The sequence below is a fragment of the Bufo gargarizans genome, chromosome 9, assembly GCF_014858855.1.
Source record: "Bufo gargarizans isolate SCDJY-AF-19 chromosome 9, ASM1485885v1, whole genome shotgun sequence".
NCBI lineage: Eukaryota > Metazoa > Chordata > Amphibia > Anura > Bufonidae > Bufo > Bufo gargarizans.
This window is the reverse complement of record NC_058088.1, coordinates 43,123,641-43,146,327: the sequence shown is the minus strand read 5'-3', so window position 1 is coordinate 43,146,327 and position 22,687 is coordinate 43,123,641. Positions and strand designations below refer to the sequence as shown.

General features: G+C 45.7%; 1 protein-coding gene across 1 annotated transcript in view; it reads right to left on the bottom strand.

The window, feature by feature from the left end:
- Positions 1–6,220: 6,220 nt before the first annotated feature.
- LOC122919395 (pinopsin-like) overlaps positions 6,221–22,687 on the bottom strand; it is a 109,427-nt gene continuing 92,960 nt past the window's right edge. Inside the window, exon 4 of the mRNA XM_044268399.1 lies at positions 6,221–6,532. Coding sequence (XP_044124334.1) covers positions 6,317–6,532 — 216 coding nt within the window. The 3' untranslated portion in view covers positions 6,221–6,316. The remainder of the gene's footprint in view (positions 6,533–22,687) is intronic.

The following is a 22,687-nucleotide window of genomic DNA, read 5'->3' as shown; positions in this document are numbered from 1 at the left end:
ATTGGAGGCGAGGGCCTACAGGTGAGCAAACCCCATAAAACATTGTAGTGAGGGCCTACAGCTGAACAGACCTATGAAACATTGGAGGTGAGGGCCTGAAGGTGAGAAAACCCCATAAAACATTGTAGTGAGTGTCTACAGCTGAGCAGACCTATGAAACATTGGAGATGAGGGCCTACAGCTAAGCAGACCGTATAAAAAAAATTGGAGGTGAGGGCCTACAGCTGAGCAGACCGTATGAAACATTGGAGGTGAGGGCCTGAAGATGAGCAAACCCCATAAAACATTGTAGTGAGGGCCTACAGCTGAGCAGATGTATGAAACATTGGAAGTGAGGGCCTACAGCTGAGCAGACCGTATGAAAGATTGTAGTGAGGGCCTACAGCTGAGCAGACCTATGAAACATTGGAGGTGAGGGTCTACAGCTGAGCAGACCGTATGAAACTTTGGAGGTGAGGGGCTACAGTTGAGGGACTGTATGAAACATTGGAGGTGAGGGCCTGAAGGTGAGAAAACCCCATAAAACATTGCAGTGAGGGCCTACAGCTGAGCAGATGTATGAAACATTGGAAGTGAGGGCCTACAGCTGAGCAGACCGTATGAAAGATTGTAGTGAGTGCCTAAAGCTGAGCAGACCGAATGAAACATTGGAGGTGAGAGCCTACAGGTGAGCGAACCCCATAAAACATTGTAGTGAGGGCCTACAACTGAGCAGACCGTATGAAACATTGGAGGTGAGGGCCTGAAGGTAAGCAAACCCCATAAAACATTTTAGTAAGGGCCTACAGCTAAGCAGACCATATGAAACATTGGAGGTGAGGGCCTACAGCTGAGCAGACCGTATTAAAAATTGGAGGTGAGGGCCTACAGGTGAGCAGACCGTATGAAACATTGGAGGCGAGGGCCTACAGGTGAGCAAACCCCATAAAACATTGTAGTGAGGGCCTACAGCTGAACAGACCTATGAAACATTGGAGGTGAGGGCCTGAAGGTGAGCAAACCCCATAAAACATTGTAGTGAGTGTCTACAGCTGAGCAGACCTATGAAACATTGGAGATGAGGGCCTACAGCTAAGCAGACCGTATAAAAAAAATTGGAGGTGAGGGCCTACAGCTGAGCAGACCGTATGAAACATTGGAGGTGAGGGCCTGAAGATGAGCAAACCCCATAAAACATTGTAGTGAGGGCCTACAGCTGAGCAGATGTATGAAACATTGGAAGTGAGGGCCTACAGCTGAGCAGACCGTATGAAAGATTGTAGTGAGGGCCTACAGCTGAGCAGACCTATGAAACATTGGAGGTGAGGGTCTACAGCTGAGCAGACCGTATGAAACTTTGGAGGTGAGGGGCTACAGTTGAGGGACTGTATGAAACATTGGAGGTGAGGGCCTGAAGGTGAGAAAACCCCATAAAACATTGCAGTGAGGGCCTACAGCTGAGCAGATGTATGAAACATTGGAAGTGAGGGCCTACAGCTGAGCAGACCGTATGAAAGATTGTAGTGAGGGCCTACAGCTGAGCAGACCTATGAAACATTGGAGGTGAGGGTCTACAGCTGAGCAGACCGTATGAAACTTTGGAGGTGAGGGGCTACAGTTGAGGGACTGTATGAAACATTGGAGGTGAGGGCCTGAAGGTGAGAAAACCCCATAAAACATTGCAGTGAGGGCCTACAGCTGAGCAGATGTATGAAACATTGGAGGTGACTGCCTACAGCTGAGCATACCGTATGAAACATTGAGGTGAGTGCCTAAAGCTGAGCAGACCGCATGAAACATTGGAGGTGAGGGCCTACAGGTGCGCGAACCCCATAAAACATTGTAGTGAGGGTCTACAGCTGAGCAGACTGTATGAAACATTGGAGGTGAAGCCCTGAAGGTAAGCAAACCCCATGAAACATTGCAGTGAGGGCCTACAGATGAGCAGACCGTATGAAACATTGGAGTGAGGGCCTACAGGTGAGCAAACTGTATGAAACATTGTACTGAGGGCATATATACTGTATGGAACAGGAGGAGGAGGAGGAGTAAACAAGATTCAAACACATACCCTTTTTTGAAGGTGAAAGGGGTGCATCTGAATCTTGTGGATTGAGTACATTGTAAAGCATACATTTAAATTGTGTGTTTGTTCCTCATTAACTTAGCATTTCTCTGGTGGTGTGGAGAAGTCAGGGGCAATCCAGGCCTTGTTCATTTTTATCTGAGTCAGCCTGTCAGCATTGCCATCTGTTATGATGCCACCAGCAGCACTAAATACAGGCTCAGACAAAACGCTGGCAGCAGGGCAGGCCAACACCTCCAAGGAGTAGAGCGCAAGTTCGTGCCACGTGTCCAGCTTGGACACCCAGTAGTTCTAAGGCACTGAGGGATCATTTAGGACGCTGACACGGTCTGCTATGTATTCCTTCACCATTTTCCAAAACTTTTCCCTCCTTGTACCACTAGGCCGCGCTTCAGGGTGAGGTTGCTGGCGGGGAGTCATGAAAGTGTCCCATGCCTTGGAGAGTGTTGCCCTGCCTTTGTTGGAACTGCTGTGTGTTCCCATTGTCTCCCTTCCCCGGTTGACTAAGGAAGTACGGACTCTGCCTTCAGCGATGTCAGATGGAAAATTCCAGAGCAATTTCTCAACAAGTACCTTCTGGTATTGCACCATTTTACTCGTCCTTTCCACCACAGGAATGAGAGATGAGAAGTTTTCTTTGTAGCGGGGGTCGAGAAGGGTGAACACCCAGTAATCCGTGTTATCTAAAATGCGTAGAACGCAAGGGTCGCGGGTAAGGCAGCCTAACATGAATTCAGCCATGTGTGCCACAGTACCAACAGGTGAGATGTCGACATCAGGATGACTCTCCATCTCCTCCTCCTCCTCTTCGGCCCATCCACGCTGAACAGATGGAATTAAAGTTCCATGGGTACTAGCCTCAGTAGCAGAGGCAACAGTCTCCATCTCTTCCTCCTCCTCCTCTTCACGGTCCAATTCGTGCTGAGAAGACGAACTGTGGGTGGTCTAGGTATCACCTTGTGAGATGTCCTCCCCCAGTTCCTCATCTGTCACATTCAGAGCGTCGTCCTTAATTGTGAGCAGCGATCGTTTGAGTAGACACAGCAGTGGGATGGTTACGCTGATAATAGCGTTATCGCCACTAACCATCTGTGTGGATTCTTTAAAGTGCTGATTCAGTGAAATTTGTATATATATTGATTTTCACTTTTTCCCAATATATGGGATTGTAGCACTCACATGGTATAGAAATGCAATGCGCTGTGATAATTGGTTTCTAGCACAGACAAGAAAACTGTGTGCAGAATCTGTGAAATTTGTATATACAGGTCCTTCTCAAATAATTAGCATATTATGATAAAGTTCATTATTTTCTGTAATGTACTGATAAACATTAGACTTTCATATATTTTAGATTCATTACACACAACTGAAGTAGTTCAAGCCTTTTATTGTTTTAATATTGATGATTTTGGCATACAGCTCATGAAAACCCAAATTTCCTATCTAAAAAAATTTGCATATTTCATCCGACCAATAAAAGAAAAGTGTTTTTAATACAAAAAAAGTCAACCTTCAAATAATTATGTTCAGTTATGCACTCAATACTTGGTCGGGAATCCTTTTGCAGAAATGACTGCTTCAATGCGGCATGGCATGGAGGCAATCAGCCTGTGGCCCTGCTGAGGTGTTATGGAGGCCCAGGATGCTTCGATAGCGGCCTTAAGCTCATCCAGAGTGTTGGGTCTTGCGTCTCTCAACTTTCTCTTCCCAATAACCCACACATTCTCTATGGGGTTCAGGTCAGGAGAGTTGGCAGGCCAATTGAGCACAGTAATACCATGGTCAGTAAACCATTTACCAGTGGTTTTGGCACTGTGAGCAGGTGCCAGGTCGTGCTGAAAAATGAAATCTTCATCTCCATAAAGCTTTTCAGCAGATGGAAGCATGAAGTGCTCCAAAATCTGCTGATAGCTAGCTGCATTGACCCTGCCCTTGATAAAACACAGTGGACCAACACCAGCAGCTGACATGGCACCCCAGACCATCACTGACTGTGGGTACTTGACACTGGACTTCAGGCATTTTGGCATTTCCCTCTCCCCAGTCTTCCTCCAGACTCTGGCACCTTGATTTCCGAATGACATGCAACAGTCCAGTGCTGCTTCTCTGTAGCCCAGGTCAGGCGCTTCTGCCGCTGTTTCTGGTTCAAAAGTGGCTTGACCTGGGGAATGCGGCACCTGTAGCCCATTTCCTGCACACGCCTGTACACGGTGGCTCTGGATGTTTCTACTCCAGACTCAGTCCACTGCTTCCGCAGGTCCCCCAAGGTCTGGAATCGGTACTTGTCCACAATCTTCCTCAGGGTCCGGTCACCTCTTCTCGTTGTGCAGCGTTTTATGCCACACTTTCCTTCCCACAGACTTCCCACTGAGGTGCCTTGATACAGCACTCTGGGAACAGCCTATTCGTTCAGAAATTTCTTTCTGTGTCTTACCCTCTTGCTTGAGGGTGTCAATGATGGCCTTCTGGACAGCAGTCAGGTCGGCAGTCTTACCCATGATTGCGGTTTTGAGTAATGAACCAGGCTGGGAGTTTTTAAAAGCCTCAGGAATCTTTTGCAGGTGTTTAGAGTTAATTAGTTGATTCAGATGATTAGGTTAATAGCTCGTTTAGAGAACCTTTTCATGATATGCAAATTTTTTTAGATAGGAATTTTGGGTTTTCATGAGCTGTATGCCAAAATCATCAATATTAAAACAATAAAAGGCTTGAACTACTTCAGTTGGTGTGTAATGAATCTAAAATATATGAAAGTCTAATGTTTATCAGTACATTACAGAAAATAATGAACTTTATCACAATATGCTAATTTTTTTAAAAGGACCTGTATATAGATTTTTACTTTTTCCCAATAAAAAAACGGTTTCTAGCACAGACAAGAAAACTGTGTGCAGAATCAGTGAAATTTGTATATTTATTGATTTTCACTTTTTCCCAATATATGGGATTGAAGCACTCAGACGGTATAGAAATGCAATGCGCTGCGATAAAGGGGTTCTGCTGCAGACAAAAAAAAATGGGTGCTGTTTTCACTGATATTCTTCCTATCTATGCCTCTGATACACAGAAGGTATTGCACAGATGTCAGAAGTCACTGCAGATACCTTCTATTAAGATAGCCAATGAAGCAATTTTTTTTGTAAAAAAAAAGAAAGTGCAAATCTGTACTTTAAATTGCTGCCAACACACACAGTAGTCCTTAAAAGGACTTTTGGGTCTTTGAAACGTCTTGAGAAAGAGTAATTTGCTCACAATTTCCCTACACTGTTTGTCCCTTCCTAACAGCAGCTCTCCCTGACTCGCAATGAGCCGAACCCGCGCTATATAGCCCCCGATGACCTGTTCCGGCCAGCCAATCACTGTAATGCCAGTAGAAAACATGGCTAATGGCATTACAGTGATGGCAGTACTTACCAGCATGTTTATTGGCTGCTTAGAAGGCGCCAAACGTGCGGGGAGGAGACTCGAGCATGGCGCTCGAGCACATGTGGTACTCGGCCGAGCGCTCGGATCTGCCGAGCATAGCGATGCTCGAGCCGAACCGGTACTCGGCCGAGCGTAGTGATGCTCGAGCCGACCCGGTACTCAGCCGAGCATGCTTGCTCATCACTAATCAATATACGTAGATGAAGATAACATTTTTCTAATCTTCAGAAGTATTTAAAGTAATCTCAAGAGAGTTCTTCAGAGGAGAGCACTGGACTTGTGATAATCAGAGCATATGGTACTTAAATTCTTCCATGTAATCACAACTATATTTTGACTATTGCTCCTGATGAAAATGTAGGACAAGCTAGTAGTTATTTTACAGATGAGGATTTTCTAAGCTTGAGTACATATAAACATATGGCAACTGACATTTCTGTAATCCTCAGCAGAAGTAATGGTCACATCAAATTTCTTCTTTATATAACATTACAAAGAAAGCACTTTGTAATAGTATATGGACAGTGATGGTGATAATACACGTCAAACTCCTTCCACTCTCCATAATGATAATGGTCCCATGTAGGCACTCCATTCACACAATCCTTCTCCAAACTCAGTTGTGGTCCATTTACATTTGCTTCTTTAATTAAGCAGCAGGTGGTTTGACATAGAAGTTCATCTATAATCTATGTAATGAACTACGTAGGCACTCTATTCACATAACCCTTTTCCAAACTCAGTTGTGGTCCATTTATATTTGCTTCTTTTGACTTGCAAATCAGTTATGTTATTAAGCAGCAGGTGGTCTGACATTAAAGTTCATTTATAATCTATGTAATGAACTACAAGATTCAATTTTTGGTGTTTTGCAGCAGAAGATATTGTGTCCTTTCTTGGTAATGTCTGGTTAAAGCTGTTTTGGACCCTGCCATTTTCTTTAATATGTAGGTCTTTGGAGTGTCTTGAGTTTACTGTGAGGTCAGTGTCATGTAGTTCTGATGTACATTTCAAGAGAGATAAAAGACACCTGTAAAACTGAAATACAAAGATAAAGAAAATCAGGAAGATGAAAAACAACATCAAAAACATTAAACTGAGGTACAAAATGCTATGTGTGAGTTATATAAAGTGATGCAGTCAGCACACATTCATCGACTTGTGAGGCTTAGGGACAGTAGGAAAACATTCTCATTAGAAGACAAATCCTGGTTCGAGGAAACCACTTTTTACCAACCCAAAGGGTTCACCGAAAATAGGCTCATCACAGGAGGATCACAGGAAATCCCAGCAATCAGCTGTAATATGTAGGGGGCCTTGGTAACATTTCCTCGGCAATGCTACCACTGGAGAAATTGAGAAATTTGGCATTACTCAGTACCCATGGCTATGCTGTGTACTCCAGGGAGGGTAGTCTTTGTAGGTGCTCATTGCTGTGGATAATACATGAGAGTCCTGAACTGGGGGCCACTCTCTATTCATTAAAAGGGTATACTGGGAATAATTAACTATTAACTGAAGGCCCCTTGTCTACATTGCCTACTGAAAAATTCATACGTACAAGCTCCCTGATGCTCCGGTCCTGCAGGCTGGCTCTTTTCCCTCCATCTTCCAGTCCCCAGCTTGTTTTCTTCCAGCTTGGGCATGGACATGGCTACCTGAGTTGCTGACGCCAATGAAAGGATTCAGCATGGTGACATGTTGCTTGGGGAAATGTAACTTCTGAAGCCAGAGTTTTTTAACCTCTTGCCTACCGTCACATGACTTTATATGTCAGGCTCTTATCTGTAACTTGACAGCGTTGGGTTGCGTCGCGATCTGCTGGATCTCTGTGGCACTGCAGATTGCTGTGACCGCTCTGTCGTTAGACAGCTGCGGTCACAATGAGGAGCGCTGAGACCAGCAGAAGTGGTCTGGCTGCGTGGCATCCTTGTAGCACCATGCTGCAAGGATCCATTGCCATGTACAAGCCAGAGGGGAGTGCGCTTCTTGATGCGAGTGCTGGATGCAAGATGAGATGAGCAAATTTTTCCAAAAATTCAATTTTTTTTTTCAAGAAGTTTGCTTTGTACTGCATTAATTTGACACGAAGCACATTAAATTTGCTATATACCGGCCTACAGGTAGAGTGTATCTTGGTGTACATCATTGTGCATTGCAGCAACATGCATAGCTAGTTCTTTCTGGTAGTGAAACAGATACTGTGCTTCAGTATAGTAGGCAGGTCTCATATAGTATATGGACATGTTCATCGTCATGCAGGCCACCAACAGTCCTAGCGAACGCCTAGCTAAACCAAAACAAAAGCATACAGCAGTCTTTAGTAAAATGAAAGAAACACTGTGCAAGACCTGTGTCCCAACGAAGGCAGTGCCAATAAAGTAGTGGAGAAAAAAAAACATTCTTTTAAACCATGTTGTGGCAGTGCAAACAAATGCTTTTGACGCTCTTCTGTTAGCTGTAAAATGACTATGCGTCACTTTTAGGCTCAGTTCACACTTCACTTATTTGGTCAGTTACGGGTCAAAAACACAAAACAGGTGCAGATTTTTCCAGAATACCTTATCTGAGAGTAGGATTGACTCGTGATTTTGGCTCACCATACAGTAACTGCAGGAATTAACTGACCATATAAATGAAGTGTGAACTCAGCCTTACAGGTCAATGTTAGCATCAGGTATAATGTACTTAACCATGAAGTGGCCAAAGATTCTACTATAGAGTGAAAGAGTGAAGAGTCTCATTTTACACCATCTGCTGTTTTAGCCACTGATTCTACTAAAGTGGAAATAAGCTGTCTCATTTCCCTTTTTGCTAGGTGTCCACATTGATTGCTAGATAACCTATTCTGTTAGCCACTGATTCTACTATAGTGGGAAAACTGTCTCATTTTACACCATCTGCTGCTTCCACATAGATTAATAGATAACCTATTTTGTTAGCTACTGATACAAGAAGTGGCCCAGTCACAGAGTGGGGCGGGTGTCAGCAATAAGTTTGTGTTGATATCACTGTTTATTTTTCCCTTCTTTTGACCCGCGAGAAGAACAATCCCCCCAAAAAAATATCTTGTCTTTTGAGCATCCACCTTCACGTAGTCAGTATTTGGTCAGTAATTGATCAGTATTTGTGAGGCAAAAACATAAATGGATCTAAAACATAGTCGACATGTGAAGGAAATATTTGCATGTCTTCAGTGTTTTGGACCCACTCCTGCTTTTGGCCACCACCTGCTGGTTCAGGTTCTGCTCCATGTCCTGCTGCTGCTGGCTCATTTCTTCAGTAGGCAGGTAAAGAAATGTGCTCCTCAGAGATTCAAGACTGAAGTTGCTCCTCCAGCAGTCATGGCAGTGGTGCGTGTCCCCCTGGTCAGACCTTCGTGAGGGTGGGCAATGGCGCACATAGGCAGCAACCAAACGACTTCATAGGATGTCTTGATAGTAATTGAGTTTATCATACCTCTCAAAAGGTGAAAAAAGGCTCCCATTTTTACCCAGTAGCGAGGGTCTTACATTGTAGAGAGCCAGTCATCCCTCTAAATGGACATTTGTGCAAGGAAATCGGAGGATCTCCTTGTCTCCATCTCCACTGCATACTGCCATGGTCTTCCTCATCGCCCTCCAGCTCCTCATGCTTCTGCTGTTCCTCTCCTGTCACTTGTGCAGATAAACCACCTACTTCTGTATACAATTCTAGGTGTTAATGTCCTCCTCCTCGTCCTCATCCTGCTCCTTCTCTAGTTCAGCCCCTACAGGAGATGTAGGTGCTATGTCTTCTGTCCCCTAGCCAGACAGATTTATTAGCATCTGCTCCAGGACATGAAGAAGTGGAATGACATCATTCATCCTGTAGACCTGGCAACTGACAAATAAAGTGGCCTCTTCAAAGGGCCTGAGCAAACGGAAGGTGTCAAGCATCAGCTGCCACTGGCTAATGTCGAAGTTACATGGGGAGTACTTCTGTCTGCCTGCATCATCACCATTCTGCCTTTGCACCTCAAGTAGGGTGTGTTTTGCACGGTAATAGTGGCTGAAGTGCATGCACAGTTTCCTGGCCAATTGCAAGACATCTTGCAGTTGGGTGGAAGACTTCAGGAACCGGGTTACAAGCAGATTAAAGTCGTGCGTGCACCATGCAGGCCACATTAGTCAGACCTCCTGGACGCACCACTGACAGAATGTTCTTCCCGTTATCAGAGACCATGATTCCAATATTCAGTTGGTGATAAGACTGGCCAGGATCAAATTTTCTTGATGAAGAACATGGAGCAGTTCCTCCCCGGTGTGGCTTAGTTAGCCCAGGCTGGCCAGGTGCAGAACAGTGTGACACTGCCGTGCTCTGCATAGGTGGTATGCTGGAGGACCACTCAGTGCCTACTGTGCCTACAGTGGAGGTTGAGAACAAGTTGGAGGATGAGGAGGCAGAGGATGACATTGACACAGAAATCCCACAATTATGATGCGGAGGCAGCATTGCCATCACCTGGCCAAGTTGCTGGTGTGACTGGGCAGGAACCACATAAAGCCAGTGGACCATAAAGGACATATATTGTCCTTGACTATAGTTATAGATTCACACGTCGGTGATGCCATGAACTGTACCAGACACAGACAGAATTAAGGACAGAAAATATACTGCATATAAATTGAGGATGCTCACCGTCTTATTGGAGACTGGCAGTTCCCAAAAATTGCCAAATAAGTACAAAATGGCTGGCTCACAATATTCTGCAAGTATTTTTACTCATACATATAAATAAAAAAAACATTTAATCACACAATATACCAATAAATCATAAATCCCAAATTAAAATATATTCACAATAAGTTAATAGAACTGGTCCCTTTATAATGCGGAGCTCATGCATAAAAATAAAAAAATGAAAAATAAATCAAAAAGTGCGGTTATTCACTTGTGTTTGAGTGTGTGGTTCAAGGTTTGGTGATTTACTTTCAAGTAGTTCAATCATCTAATCTAGACAGACAAGGTAACATCCATATCTCTTATTGCGGTCTATTCACATCAATGCGATTTATCACTGTTAGTGCACGTTCATGTGTTAAGATTGTGCTATTAGTCACAATCGGCTTTTCAGATGGTTAGAATAATCCAAATTTGCTGATTATAATATATGGCTGTTAGTGTTCACATTTATATTCAACAATGTTGCGTGTTACTCACAACCTCCTGCAGATTATCAGCTGACTTTGGCTCCGTTCTCTCACTCAGCGCAAATGTCCCCTGTATCACTCACAACCTCCTGCGGATTACTAAAATTCCAAATAAAAATAAAATGTAAAACGGGGACCATTTTAAACCAATTCATATTCATGTCAAGATATAAAACATGGACCAGATCTTCCCATCGTGGTTTCAGGACCTGCATATATGCCAGCTGCGCTGCGTGAACCTTGATTGAATTCATGCAGATAACTCATAATTCACACAGTGCGTTTTTACAACTAAATATGTCACTGATAGAGTAAAATACAATAAAATAAAATTCAATATGGCCTCTTTCTTATAGCGTGTGAGATCTAATGGTTGGCAAGATAATACAAACTTGCCATATATTTTATAACTTATATGGCACTCTTTGCAAATTGGTTAATATCAGATAGTAATTTATATACATTTAACCTTCACATCATAGATCCCTCAGGTTCTGTATATCACACACTACGCTTTGTACATAACCTCATAAGAATTAATTTTTTTATGTGTTTTTATATAATATTTTTAAGTTTTATCCGACACCTTTCACATGGTGCGTTTTTTTTTATTATTAAATAACTTCCTATATCTCAATCTGCCAATTAACGAAATTAAGAAATATAAACCAAAAATTTTAATTTTAAATTAAAATTAAAAGTAAAAAACTGATGTGTATGGATACCTTCATGAAGGTGTCCATATAGATCATTTTTTTACTTTTAATTTTTAAATTTTTGTTTATATTTATTAATTTCGTTAATTGGCACTAAAGGCCATATATTATAATCTGCAAATTTGGATTATTCTAACCATCTGAAAAGCCGATTGTGACTAATAGCACAATCTTAACACATGAATGTGCACTAACAGATATAAATCGCATTAATGTGAATAGATGTAACGAGGGGCAGGCAGCACGTGCTTCCTTCTCGCAGCACCGCCGGCAACCAGCGCAAGGAGAGGAGCAAGGATGTAGCCCGCGTCCTCGTCTCCATGGCAGCAGGCGATCAGCAGGGGAGCCGAGCTCCGATAATGATGATCGGTGCTCGGCTGAGTTGGGCTGCTTTGAGTCACGTGACGCTGGCCACGTCATGTGACTCACCAGCCAGGCCGATTTAAAGAGGCAGCCTGCTGGCCACAAGTTGCCTGTGATTAAGGTCTTTTTACACTCCTGTATTCCTGGCATTGTGTTCCTGAATACTGACCTCGGCTCTGCTCGTTTGACCTCGCTTCTGTCCATCCCCTGTTGCTTGTCGTGTTCTCCTGGAACTGACTTATGGCTTGTTGCTCCCTTATACTGATTTGACTTCCTGGTATTTGACTTTGGCTAGTTTTACTTGCTTTGAGTTCTGTTTTTCCTGTCTTTTGTTTTCCCCTGCACTTACTTAAGTTAGGGACTGCCGTCCAGTTGCGCCCCATTACCTAGGATGGATCGTGCAAGTAGGTAGGGGCAGAGGCGTCAGTCAGGGGTGCACGCTTCCCTACCCCCGTTTGTGACAATAGACCGCAATAAGAGATATGGATGTTACCTTGTTTGTCTACATTAGATAACTGAACTATTTGAAAGTAAATCACCAAACCTTGAACCACACGCTCAAACACAAGCAAATAACTGCACTTTTTGATTTATTTTTTATTTTTATGCGTGAGCTCCGCATTATAAAGGGACCAGTTCTATTAACTTATTGTAAATATATTTTAATTGGGGATTTATGATTTATTGGTATATTGTGTGATTAGAGTTGAGCGAACACCTGGATGTTCGGGTTCGAGAAGTTCGGCCGAACATCCCGGAAATGTTCGGGTTCGGGATCCGAACCCGATCCGAACTTCGTCCCGAACCCGAACCCCATTGAAGTCAATGGGGACCCGAACTTTTCGGCACTAAAAAGGCTGTAAAACAGCCCAGGAAAGAGCTAGAGGGCTGCAAAAGGCAGCAACATGTAGGTAAATCCCCTGCAAACAAATGTGGATAGGGAAATGAATTAAAATAAAAATTAAATAAATAAAAATTAACCAAAATCAATTGGAGAGAGGTTCCATAGCAGAGAATCTGGCTTCCCGTCACCCACCACTGGAACAGTCCATTCTCAGATATTTAGGCCCCGGCACCCAGGCAGAGGAGAGAGGTCCCGTAACAGAGAATCTGTCTTCATGTCAGCAGAGAATTAGTCTGCATGTCATAGCAGAGAATGAGGCTTCACGTCAGCCACCACTGCAACAGTCCATTGGCATATATTTAGGCCCAGCACCCAGGCAGAGGAGGGAGGTCCCGTAACAGAGAATCTGTCTTCATGTCAGCAGAGAATTAGTCTGCATGTCATAGCAGAGAATGAGGCTTCACGTCAGCCACCACTGCAACAGTCCATTGGCATATATTTAGGCCCAGCACACACACAGGCAGAGGAGAGAGGTCCCGTAACAGAGAATCTGGCTTCATGTCAGCAGAGAATCAGTCTGCATGTCATAGCAGAGAATGAGGCTTCACGTCAGCCACCACTGCAACAGTCCATTGGCATATATTTAGGCCCAGCACACACACAGGCAGAGGAGAGAGGTCCCGTAACAGAGAATCTGGCTTCATGTCAGCAGAGAATCAGTCTGCATGTCATAGCAGAGAATGAGGCTTCACGTCAGCCACCACTGCAACAGTCCATTGGCATATATTTAGGCCCAGCACCCAGGCAGAGGAGGGAGGTCCCGTAACAGAGAATCTGTCTTCATGTCAGCAGAGAATTAGTCTGCATGTCATAGCAGAGAATGAGGCTTCACGTCAGCCACCACTGCAACAGTCCATTGGCATATATTTAGGCCCAGCACACACACAGGCAGAGGAGAGAGGTCCCGTAACAGAGAATCTGGCTTCATGTCAGCAGAGAATCAGTCTGCATGTCATAGCAGAGAATGAGGCTTCACGTCAGCCACCACTGCAACAGTCCATTGGCATATATTTAGGCCCAGCACACACACAGGCAGAGGAGAGAGGTCCCGTAACAGAGAATCTGGCTTCATGTCAGCAGAGAATCAGTCTGCATGTCATAGCAGAGAATGAGGCTTCACGTCAGCCACCACTGCAACAGTCCATTGGCATATATTTAGGCCCAGCACCCAGGCAGAGGAGGGAGGTCCCGTAACAGAGAATCTGTCTTCATGTCAGCAGAGAATTAGTCTGCATGTCATAGCAGAGAATGAGGCTTCACGTCAGCCACCACTGCAACAGTCCATTGGCATATATTTAGGCCCAGCACCCAGGCAGAGGAGGGAGGTCCCGTAACAGAGAATCTGTCTTCATGTCAGCAGAGAATTAGTCTGCATGTCATAGCAGAGAATGAGGCTTCACGTCAGCCACCACTGGAACAGTCCATTCTCAGATATTTAGGCCCCGGCACCCAGGCAGAGGAGAGAGGTCCCGTAACAGAGAATCTGTCTTCATGTCAGCAGAGAATTAGTCTGCATGTCATAGCAGAGAATGAGGCTTCACGTCAGCCACCACTGCAACAGTCCATTGGCATATATTTAGGCCCAGCACCCAGGCAGAGGAGAGAGGTCCCGTAACAGACAATCTGGCTTCATGTCAGCAGAGAATCAGTCTGCATGTCATAGCAGAGAATCAGGCTTCACGTCACCCACCACTGCAACAGTCCATTGTCATAAATTTAGGCCCAGCACTAGTGTTGAGCGGCATGTCCCATATTCGAATTCGCGAAATTTTGTGAATATTCGAAAGAATATTCGTAAAATATTCGCGATTATTCAAATTCGTTATTATTTCGCATATGCGATAATTCGAATTATCGCATAATACATATGCTATGCAAAATTCACATGTGCGCTAATGAAATCGCCTTACGAAGATTCGCAACTCAATTCAATCACTAATGTATGAATGCAATGCCCTTTGCCTCTGTTCTGGGACAAGTGTAGATATTCGCATGTGCGCTAATAAAATCGCCTTACGAAGATTCGCACCTCAATCACTTTCTAGGGAATGTGAGACTTTTGGGAATCAATCGAGATACAGTGGGGGGTGATGACAGTAGTTGACAGAGTACAGATCAATGTAATCTGTAAGGTGGAAAGTAAAATAAAAAATACGAATATTCGTAAATCGAATTTTACGAAGTTCTACGTATTCGCGAATATGGTGCTATACTATATGAATGCACAGGCCTTTGCCTCTCTGTTCTGGGGACAAGTGTAGATATTTGCATTTGCGTTAATAAAATCGCCTTACGAAGATTCGCAGCTCAATTCAATCACTAATGTATGAATGCAAAGCCCTTTGCCTCTGTTCTGGGACAAGTGTAGATATTCGCATGTGCGCTAATAAAATCGCCTTACGAAGATTCGCAACTCAATTCACTAATGTATGAATGCAAAGCCCTTTGCCTCTGTTCTGGGACGTGCCGATATTCGCATGTGCGCTAATAAAATCGCCTTACGAAGATTCGCAGCTCAATTCAATCACTAATGTATGAATGCAAAGCCCTTTGCCTCTGTTCTGGGACAAGTGTAGATATTCGCATGTGCGCTAATAAAATCGCCTTACGAAGATTCGCAACTCAATTCACTAATGTATGAATGCAAAGCCCTTTGCCTCTGTTCTGGGACGTGCCGATATTCGCATGTGCGCTAATAAAATCGCCTTACGAAGATTCGCGCCTCAATCACTTTCTAGGCAATGTGAGTAAGATCTGAGCTGTTGGACCTTTGGGAAACAATCAATTATATGTGTACTGTAATTTTGTGGGGGGGGGGGGGAAACAAAAAACGAATATTCGTTTTTACGAATATATAGCACTATATTCGAAATATTCGCGAAATCGCGAAGTTGCGATATTCGCGAAAAAAATTTGCTTTTCGAATATTCGCGCTCAACACTACCCAGCACCCAGGCAGAGGAGAGAGGTCCCGTAACAGAGAATCTGGCTTCATGTCAGCAGAGAATCAGTCTTCATATCATAGCAGAGAATCAGGCTTCACGTCACCCACCACTGTAAGAGTCAATTTTCATAAATTTAGGCCCAGAACCCAGGCAGAGGAGAAAGGTCCCGTAACAGACAATCTGGCTTCATGTCAGCAGAGAATCAGTCTTCATATCATAGCAGAGAATCAGGCTTCACGTCACCCACCACTGCAACAGTCAATTGTCATAAATTTAGGCCCAGCACCCAGGCAGAGGAGAGAGCTCCCGTAACAGAGGATCTGGCTTCATGTCAGCAGAGAATCAGTCTGCATGTCATAGCAGAGAATGAGGCTTCACGTCACCCACCACTGCAACAGTCCATTGGCATATATTTAGGCCTAGCACACAGGCAGAGCAGAGAGGTCCCGTAACAGACAATCTGGCTTCATGTCAGCAGAGAATCAGTCTGCATGTCATAGCAGAGAATGAGGCTTCACGTCACCCACCACTGCAACAGTCCATTGGCATATATTTAGGCCTAGCACACAGGCAGAGCAGAGAGGTCCCGTAACAGACAATCTGGCTTCATGTCAGCAGAGAATCAGTCTGCATGTCATAGCAGAGAATGAGGCTTCACGTCACCCACCACTGCAACAGTCCATTGGCATATATTTAGGCCTAGCACACAGGCAGAGCAGAGAGGTCCCGTAACAGACAATCTGGCTTCATGTCAGCAGAGAATCAGTCTGCATGTCATAGCAGAGAATGAGGCTTCACGTCACCCACCACTGCAACAGTCCATTGGCATATATTTAGGCCTAGCACACAGGCAGAGCAGAGAGGTCCCGTAACAGACAATCTGGCTTCATGACAGCAGAGAATTAGTCTGCATGTCATAGCAGAGAATGAGGCTTCACGTCAGCCACCACTGCAACAGTCCATTGGCATATATTTAGGCCCAGCACCCAGGCAGAGGAGAGAGGTCCCGTAACAGACAATCTGGCTTCATGTCAGCAGAGAATTAGTCTGCATGTCATAGCAGAGAATCAGGCTTCACGTCAGCCACCACTGCAACAGTCCATTGTCATAAATTTAGGCCCAGCACCCAGGCAGAGGAGAGAGGTCCCGTAACAGACAATCTGGCTTCATGTCAGCAGAGAATTAGTCTGCATGTCATAGCAGAGAATGAGGCTTCACGTCAGCCACCACTGCAACAGTCCATTGGCATATATTTAGGCCTAGCACACAGGCAGAGCAGAGAGGTCCCGTAACAGACAATCTGGCTTCATGACAGCAGAGAATCAGTCTGCATGTCATAGCAGAGAATCAGGCTTCACGTCAGCCACCACTGCAACAGTCCATTGTCATAAATTTAGGCCCAGAACCCAGGCAGAGGAGAAAGGTCCCGTAACAGACAATCTGGCTTCATGTCAGCAGAGAATCAGTCTTCATATCATAGCAGAGAATCAGGCTTCACGTCACCCACCACTGCAACAGTCAATTTTCATAAATTTAGGCCCAGAACCCAGGCAGAGGAGAAAGGTCCCGTAACAGACAATCTGGCTTCATGTCAGCAGAGAATCAGTCTTCATATCATAGCAGAGAATCAGGCTTCACGTCACCCACCACTGCAACAGTCAATTGTCATAAATTTAGGCCCAGCACCCAGGCAGAGGAGAGAGCTCCCGTAACAGAGGATCTGGCTTCATGTCAGCAGAGAATCAGTCTGCATGTCATAGCAGAGAATGAGGCTTCACGTCACCCACCACTGCAACAGTCCATTGGCATATATTTAGGCCTAGCACACAGGCAGAGGAGAGGTTCATTCAACTTTGGGTAGCCTCGCAATATAATGGTAAAATGAAAATAAAAATAGGATTGAATGAGGAAGTGCCCTGGAGTCCAATAATATATGGTTATGGGGAGGTAGTTAATGTCTAATCTGGACAAGGGACGGACAGGTCCTGTGGGATCCATGCCTGGTTCATTTTTATGAACGTCAGCTTGTCCACATTGGCTGTAGACAGGCGGCTGCGTTTGTCTGTAATGACGCCCCCTGCCGTGCTGAATACACGTTCAGACAAAACGCTGGCTGCCGGGCAGGCCAGCACCTCCAAGGCATAAAAGGCTAGCTCTGGCCACGTGGACAATTTAGAGACCCAGAAGTTGAATGGGGCCGAACCATCAGTCAGTACGTGGAGGGGTGTGCACACGTACTGTTCCACCATGTTAGTGAAATGTTGCCTCCTGCTAACACGTTGCGTATCAGGTGGTGGTGCAGTTAGCTGTGGCGTGTTGACAAAAGTTTTCCACATCTCTGCCATGCTAACCCTGCCCTCAGAGGAGCTGGCCGTGACACAGCTGCCTTGGCGACCTCTTGCTCCTCCTCTGCCTTGGCCTTGGGCTTCCACTTGTTCCCCTGTGACATTTGGGAATGCTCTCAGTAGCGCTGTCTACCAACGTGCGCTTGTACTCGCGCATCTTCCTATCACGCTCCAGTGCAGGAAGTAAGGTGGGCACATTGTCTTTGTAGCGTGGATCCAGCAGGGTGGCAACCCAGTAGTCCGCACAGGTTAAAATGTGGGCAACTCTGCTGTCGTTGCGCAGGCACTGCAGCATGTAGTCGCTCATGTGTGCCAGGCTGCCCAGGGTAAGGACAAGCTGTCCTCTGTGGGAGGCGTATCGTCATCGTCCTGCCTTTCCCCCCAGCCACGCACCAGTGATGGACCCGAGCTGCGTTGGGTGCCACCCCGCTGTGACCATGCTTCATCCTCATCCTCCTCCACCTCCTCCTCATCCTCGTCCTCCTCGTCCTCCAGTAGTGGGCCCTGGCTGGCCACATTTGTACCTGGCCTCTGCTGTTGCCAAAAACCTCCCTCTGAGTCACTTCGAAGAGACTGGCCTGAAAGTGCTAAAAATGACCCCTCTTCCTCCTCCTCCTCCTCCTCCTCCTGGGCCACCTCCTCTTCCATCATCGCCCTAAGTGTTTTCTCAAGGAGACATAGAAGTGGTATTGTAACGCTGATAACGGTGTCATCGCCACTGGCCATGTTGGTGGAGTACTCGAAACAGCGCAACAGGGCACACAGGTCTCGCATGGAGGCCCAGTCATTGGTGGTGAAGTGGTGCTGTTCTGTAGTGCGACTGACCCGTGCGTGCTGCAGCTGAAACTCCACTATGGCCTGCTGCTGCTCGCACAGTCTGTCCAGCATGTGCAAGGTGGAGTTCCACCTGGTGGGCACGTCGCATATGAGGCGGTGAGCGGGAAGGCCGAAGTTACGCTGTAGCGCAGACAGGCGAGCAGCAGGCAGGATGTGAACGCCGGAAGCGCGAACAGACGGCCCGCACTTTATGCAGCAGCTCTGACATGTCGGGGTAGTTGTGAATGAACTTCTGCACCACCAAATTCAGCACATGCGCCAAGCAAGGGATGTGCGTCAAATTGGCTAGTCCCAGAGCTGCAACGAGATTTCGCCCATTATCACACACCACCAGGCCGGGCTTGAGGCTCACCGGCAGCAACCACTCGTCGGTCTGTTGTTCTATACCCCGCCACAACTCCTGTGCGGTGTGGGGCCTGTCCCCCAAACATATGAGTTTCAGAATGGCCTGCTGACGTTTACCCCGGGCTGTGCTGAAGTTGGTGGTGAAGGTGTGTGGCTGACTGGATGAGCAGGTGGAAGAAGAGGAGGAGGAAGCCGAGAAGGAGGAGGTGGCAACAGGAGGCAAAGAATGTTGCCCTGCGATCCTTGGCGGCGGAAGGACGTGCGCCAAACAGCTCTCCGCCTGGGGCCCAGCTGCCACTACATTTACCCAGTGTGCAGTTAGGGAGATATAGCGTCCCTGGCCGTGCTTACTGGTCCACGTATCTGTGGTTAGGTGGACCTTGCTACAGATGGCGTTGCGCAGTGCACACTTGATTTTATCGGATACTTGGTTGTGCAGGGAAGGCACGGCTCTCTTGGAGAAGTAGTGCCGGCTGGGAACAACATACTGTGGGACAGCAAGCGACATGAGCTGTTTGAAGCTGTCTGTGTCCACCAGCCTAAATGACAGCATTTCATAGGCCAGTAGTTTAGAAATGCTGGCATTCAGGGCCAGGGATCGAGGGTGGCTAGGTGGGAATTTACGCTTTCTATCAAATGTTTGTGAGATGGAGAGCTGAACGCTGGCGTGTGACATGGTTGAGACGCTTGGTGACGGAGGTGGTGGTGGTGGTGTTGGTGGTACATCCCCTGTTTGCTGGGCGGCAGGTGCCAACGTTCCTCCAGAGGCGGAGGAAGAGGCCGAGGCGGCAGCAGCAGAATAGGCCGAGGCGGCAGCAGCAGAAGAGGTAGCAGGGGGAGCCTGAGTGACTTCCTTGGTTTTAAGGTGTTTACTCCACTGCAGTTCATGCTTTGCATGCAGGTGCCTGGTCATGCAGGTTGTGCTCAGGTTCAGAACGTTAATGCCTCGCTTCAGGCTCTGATGGCACAGCGTGCAAACCACTCGGGTCTTGTCGTCAGCACATTGTTTGAAGAAGTGCCATGCCAGGGAACTCCTTGAAGCTGCCTTTGGGGTGCTCGGTCCCAGATGGCGGCGGTCAGTAGCAGGCGGAGTCTCTTGGCGGCGGGTGTTCTGCTTTTGCCCACTGCTCCCTCTTTTGCTACGCTGTTGGCTCGGTCTCACCACTGCCTCTTCCTCCGAACTGTGAAAGTCAGTGGCACGACCTTCATTCCATGTGGGGTCTAGGACCTCATCGTCCCCTGCATCGTCTTCCACCCAGTCTTGATCCCTGACCTCCTGTTCAGTCTGCACACTGCAGAAAGACGCAGCAGTTGGCACCTGTGTTTCGTCATCATCAGAGACATGCTGAGGTGGTATTCCCATGTCCTCATCATCAGGAAACATAAGTGGTTGTGCGTCAGTGCATTCTATGTCTTTCACCGCTGGGGAAGGGCTAGGTGGATGCCCTTGGGAAACCCTGCCAGCGGAGTCTTCAAACAGCATAAGAGACTGCTGCATAACTTGAGGCTGAGACAGTTTCCCTGGTATGCATGGGGGTGATGTGACAGACTGATGGGGTTGGTTTTCAGGCGCCATCTGTGCGCTTTCTGCAGAAGACTGGGTGGGAGATAATGTGAACGTGCTGGATCCACTGTCGGCCACCCAATTGACTAATGCCTGTACCTGCTCAGGCCTTACCATCCTTAGAACGGCATTGGGCCCCACCATATATCGCTGTAAATTCTGGCGGCTACTGGGACCTGAGGTAGTTGGTACACTAGGACGTGTGGATGTGGCAGAACGGCCACGTCCTCTCCCAGCACCAGAGGGTCCACTAACACCACCACGACCATGTCCACGTCCGCGTCCCTTACTAGATGTTTTTCTCATTGTTATGGTTCACCACAACAACAAATATATTATTTGGCCCAATGTATTGTATTCAAATTCAGCGGGATATAAATTTGAGGCCTAGTATTTAGGCGCTGGGTGACCGGTATGGATTTAGTGACAGAATTAGACTTGGAAATGCACAGAAGCGTGTGTGTGAAGTTATTCTGAATGACCCAATGTGCACCTTGAATATTATATACCCTTTTAGGGATAGATTTCAAATAGCTCTGATATAGCAGGAACCACTAAATTATGAAATTGCTAAATTGGGAATTGTACTTCAACCCAGAACAAAAAATGTGCTTTGACGGACACTAAATAACTTTCCCAGCTACAACAGGACAGCGGTAACGAGAGATTTAGAGGGATATAAATTTGAGGCCTAGTATTTAGGCGCTGGGTGACCGGTATGGATTTAGTGACAGAATTAGACTTGGAAATGCACAGTAGCGGTGTGTGTGAAGTTATTCTGAATGACCCTATGTGCACCTTCAATATTATATACCCTTTTAGGGATAGATTTCAAATAGCTCTGATATAGCAGAAACCACTAAATTATGAAATTGCTAAATTGGGAATTGTACTTCAACCCAGAACAAAAAATGTGCTTTGACGGACACTAAATAACTTTCCCAGCACAACAGGACAGCGGTAACGAGAGATTTAGAGGGATATAAATTTGAGGCCTAGTATTTAGGCGCTGGGTGCACCGGTATGGATTTAGTGACAGAATTAGACTTGGAAATGCACAGTAGCGTGTGTGTGAAGTTATTCTGAATGACCCTATGTGCACCTTCAATATTATATACCCTTTTAGGGATAGATTTCAAATAGCTCTGATATAGCAGAAACCACTAAATTATGAAATTGCTAAATTGGGAATTGTACTTCAACCCAGAACAAAAAATGTGCTTTGACGGACACTAAATAACTTTCCCAGCTACAACAGGACAGCGGTAACGAGAGATTTAGAGGGATTATAAATTTGAGGCCTAGTATTTAGGCGCTGGGTGACAGGTATGGGTTTAGTGACAGAATTAGACTTGGAAATACACAGTAGCGGGTGTGTGTGAAGTTATTCTGAATGACCCTATGTGCACCTTCAATATTATATACCCTTTTAGGGATAGATTTCAAATAGCTCTGATATAGCAGAAACCACTAAATTATGAAATTGCTAAATTGGGAATTGTACTTCAACCCAGAACAAAAAATGTGCTTTGACGGACACTAAATATCTTGCCCAGCAACAACAGTACAGCGGTAACGAGAGATTTAGAGGGATTAAATTTGAGGCCTAGTATTTAGGCGCTGGGTGACAGGTATGGGTTTAGTGACAGAATTAGACTTGGAAATACACAGTAGCGGGTGTGTGTGAAGTTATTCTGAATGACCCTATGTGCACCTTCAATATTATATACCCTTTTAGGGATAGATTTCAAATAGCTCTGATATAGCAGAAACCACTAAATTATGAAATTGCTAAATTGGGAATTGTACTTCAACCCAGAACAAAAAATGTGCTTTGACGGACACTAAATAACTTTCCCAGCTACAACAGGACAGCGGTAACGAGAGATTTAGAGGGATTTAAATTTGAGGCCTAGTATTTAGGCGCTGGGTGACAGGTATGGGTTTAGTGACAGAATTAGACTTGGAAATACACAGTAGCGGGTGTGTGTGAAGTTATTCTG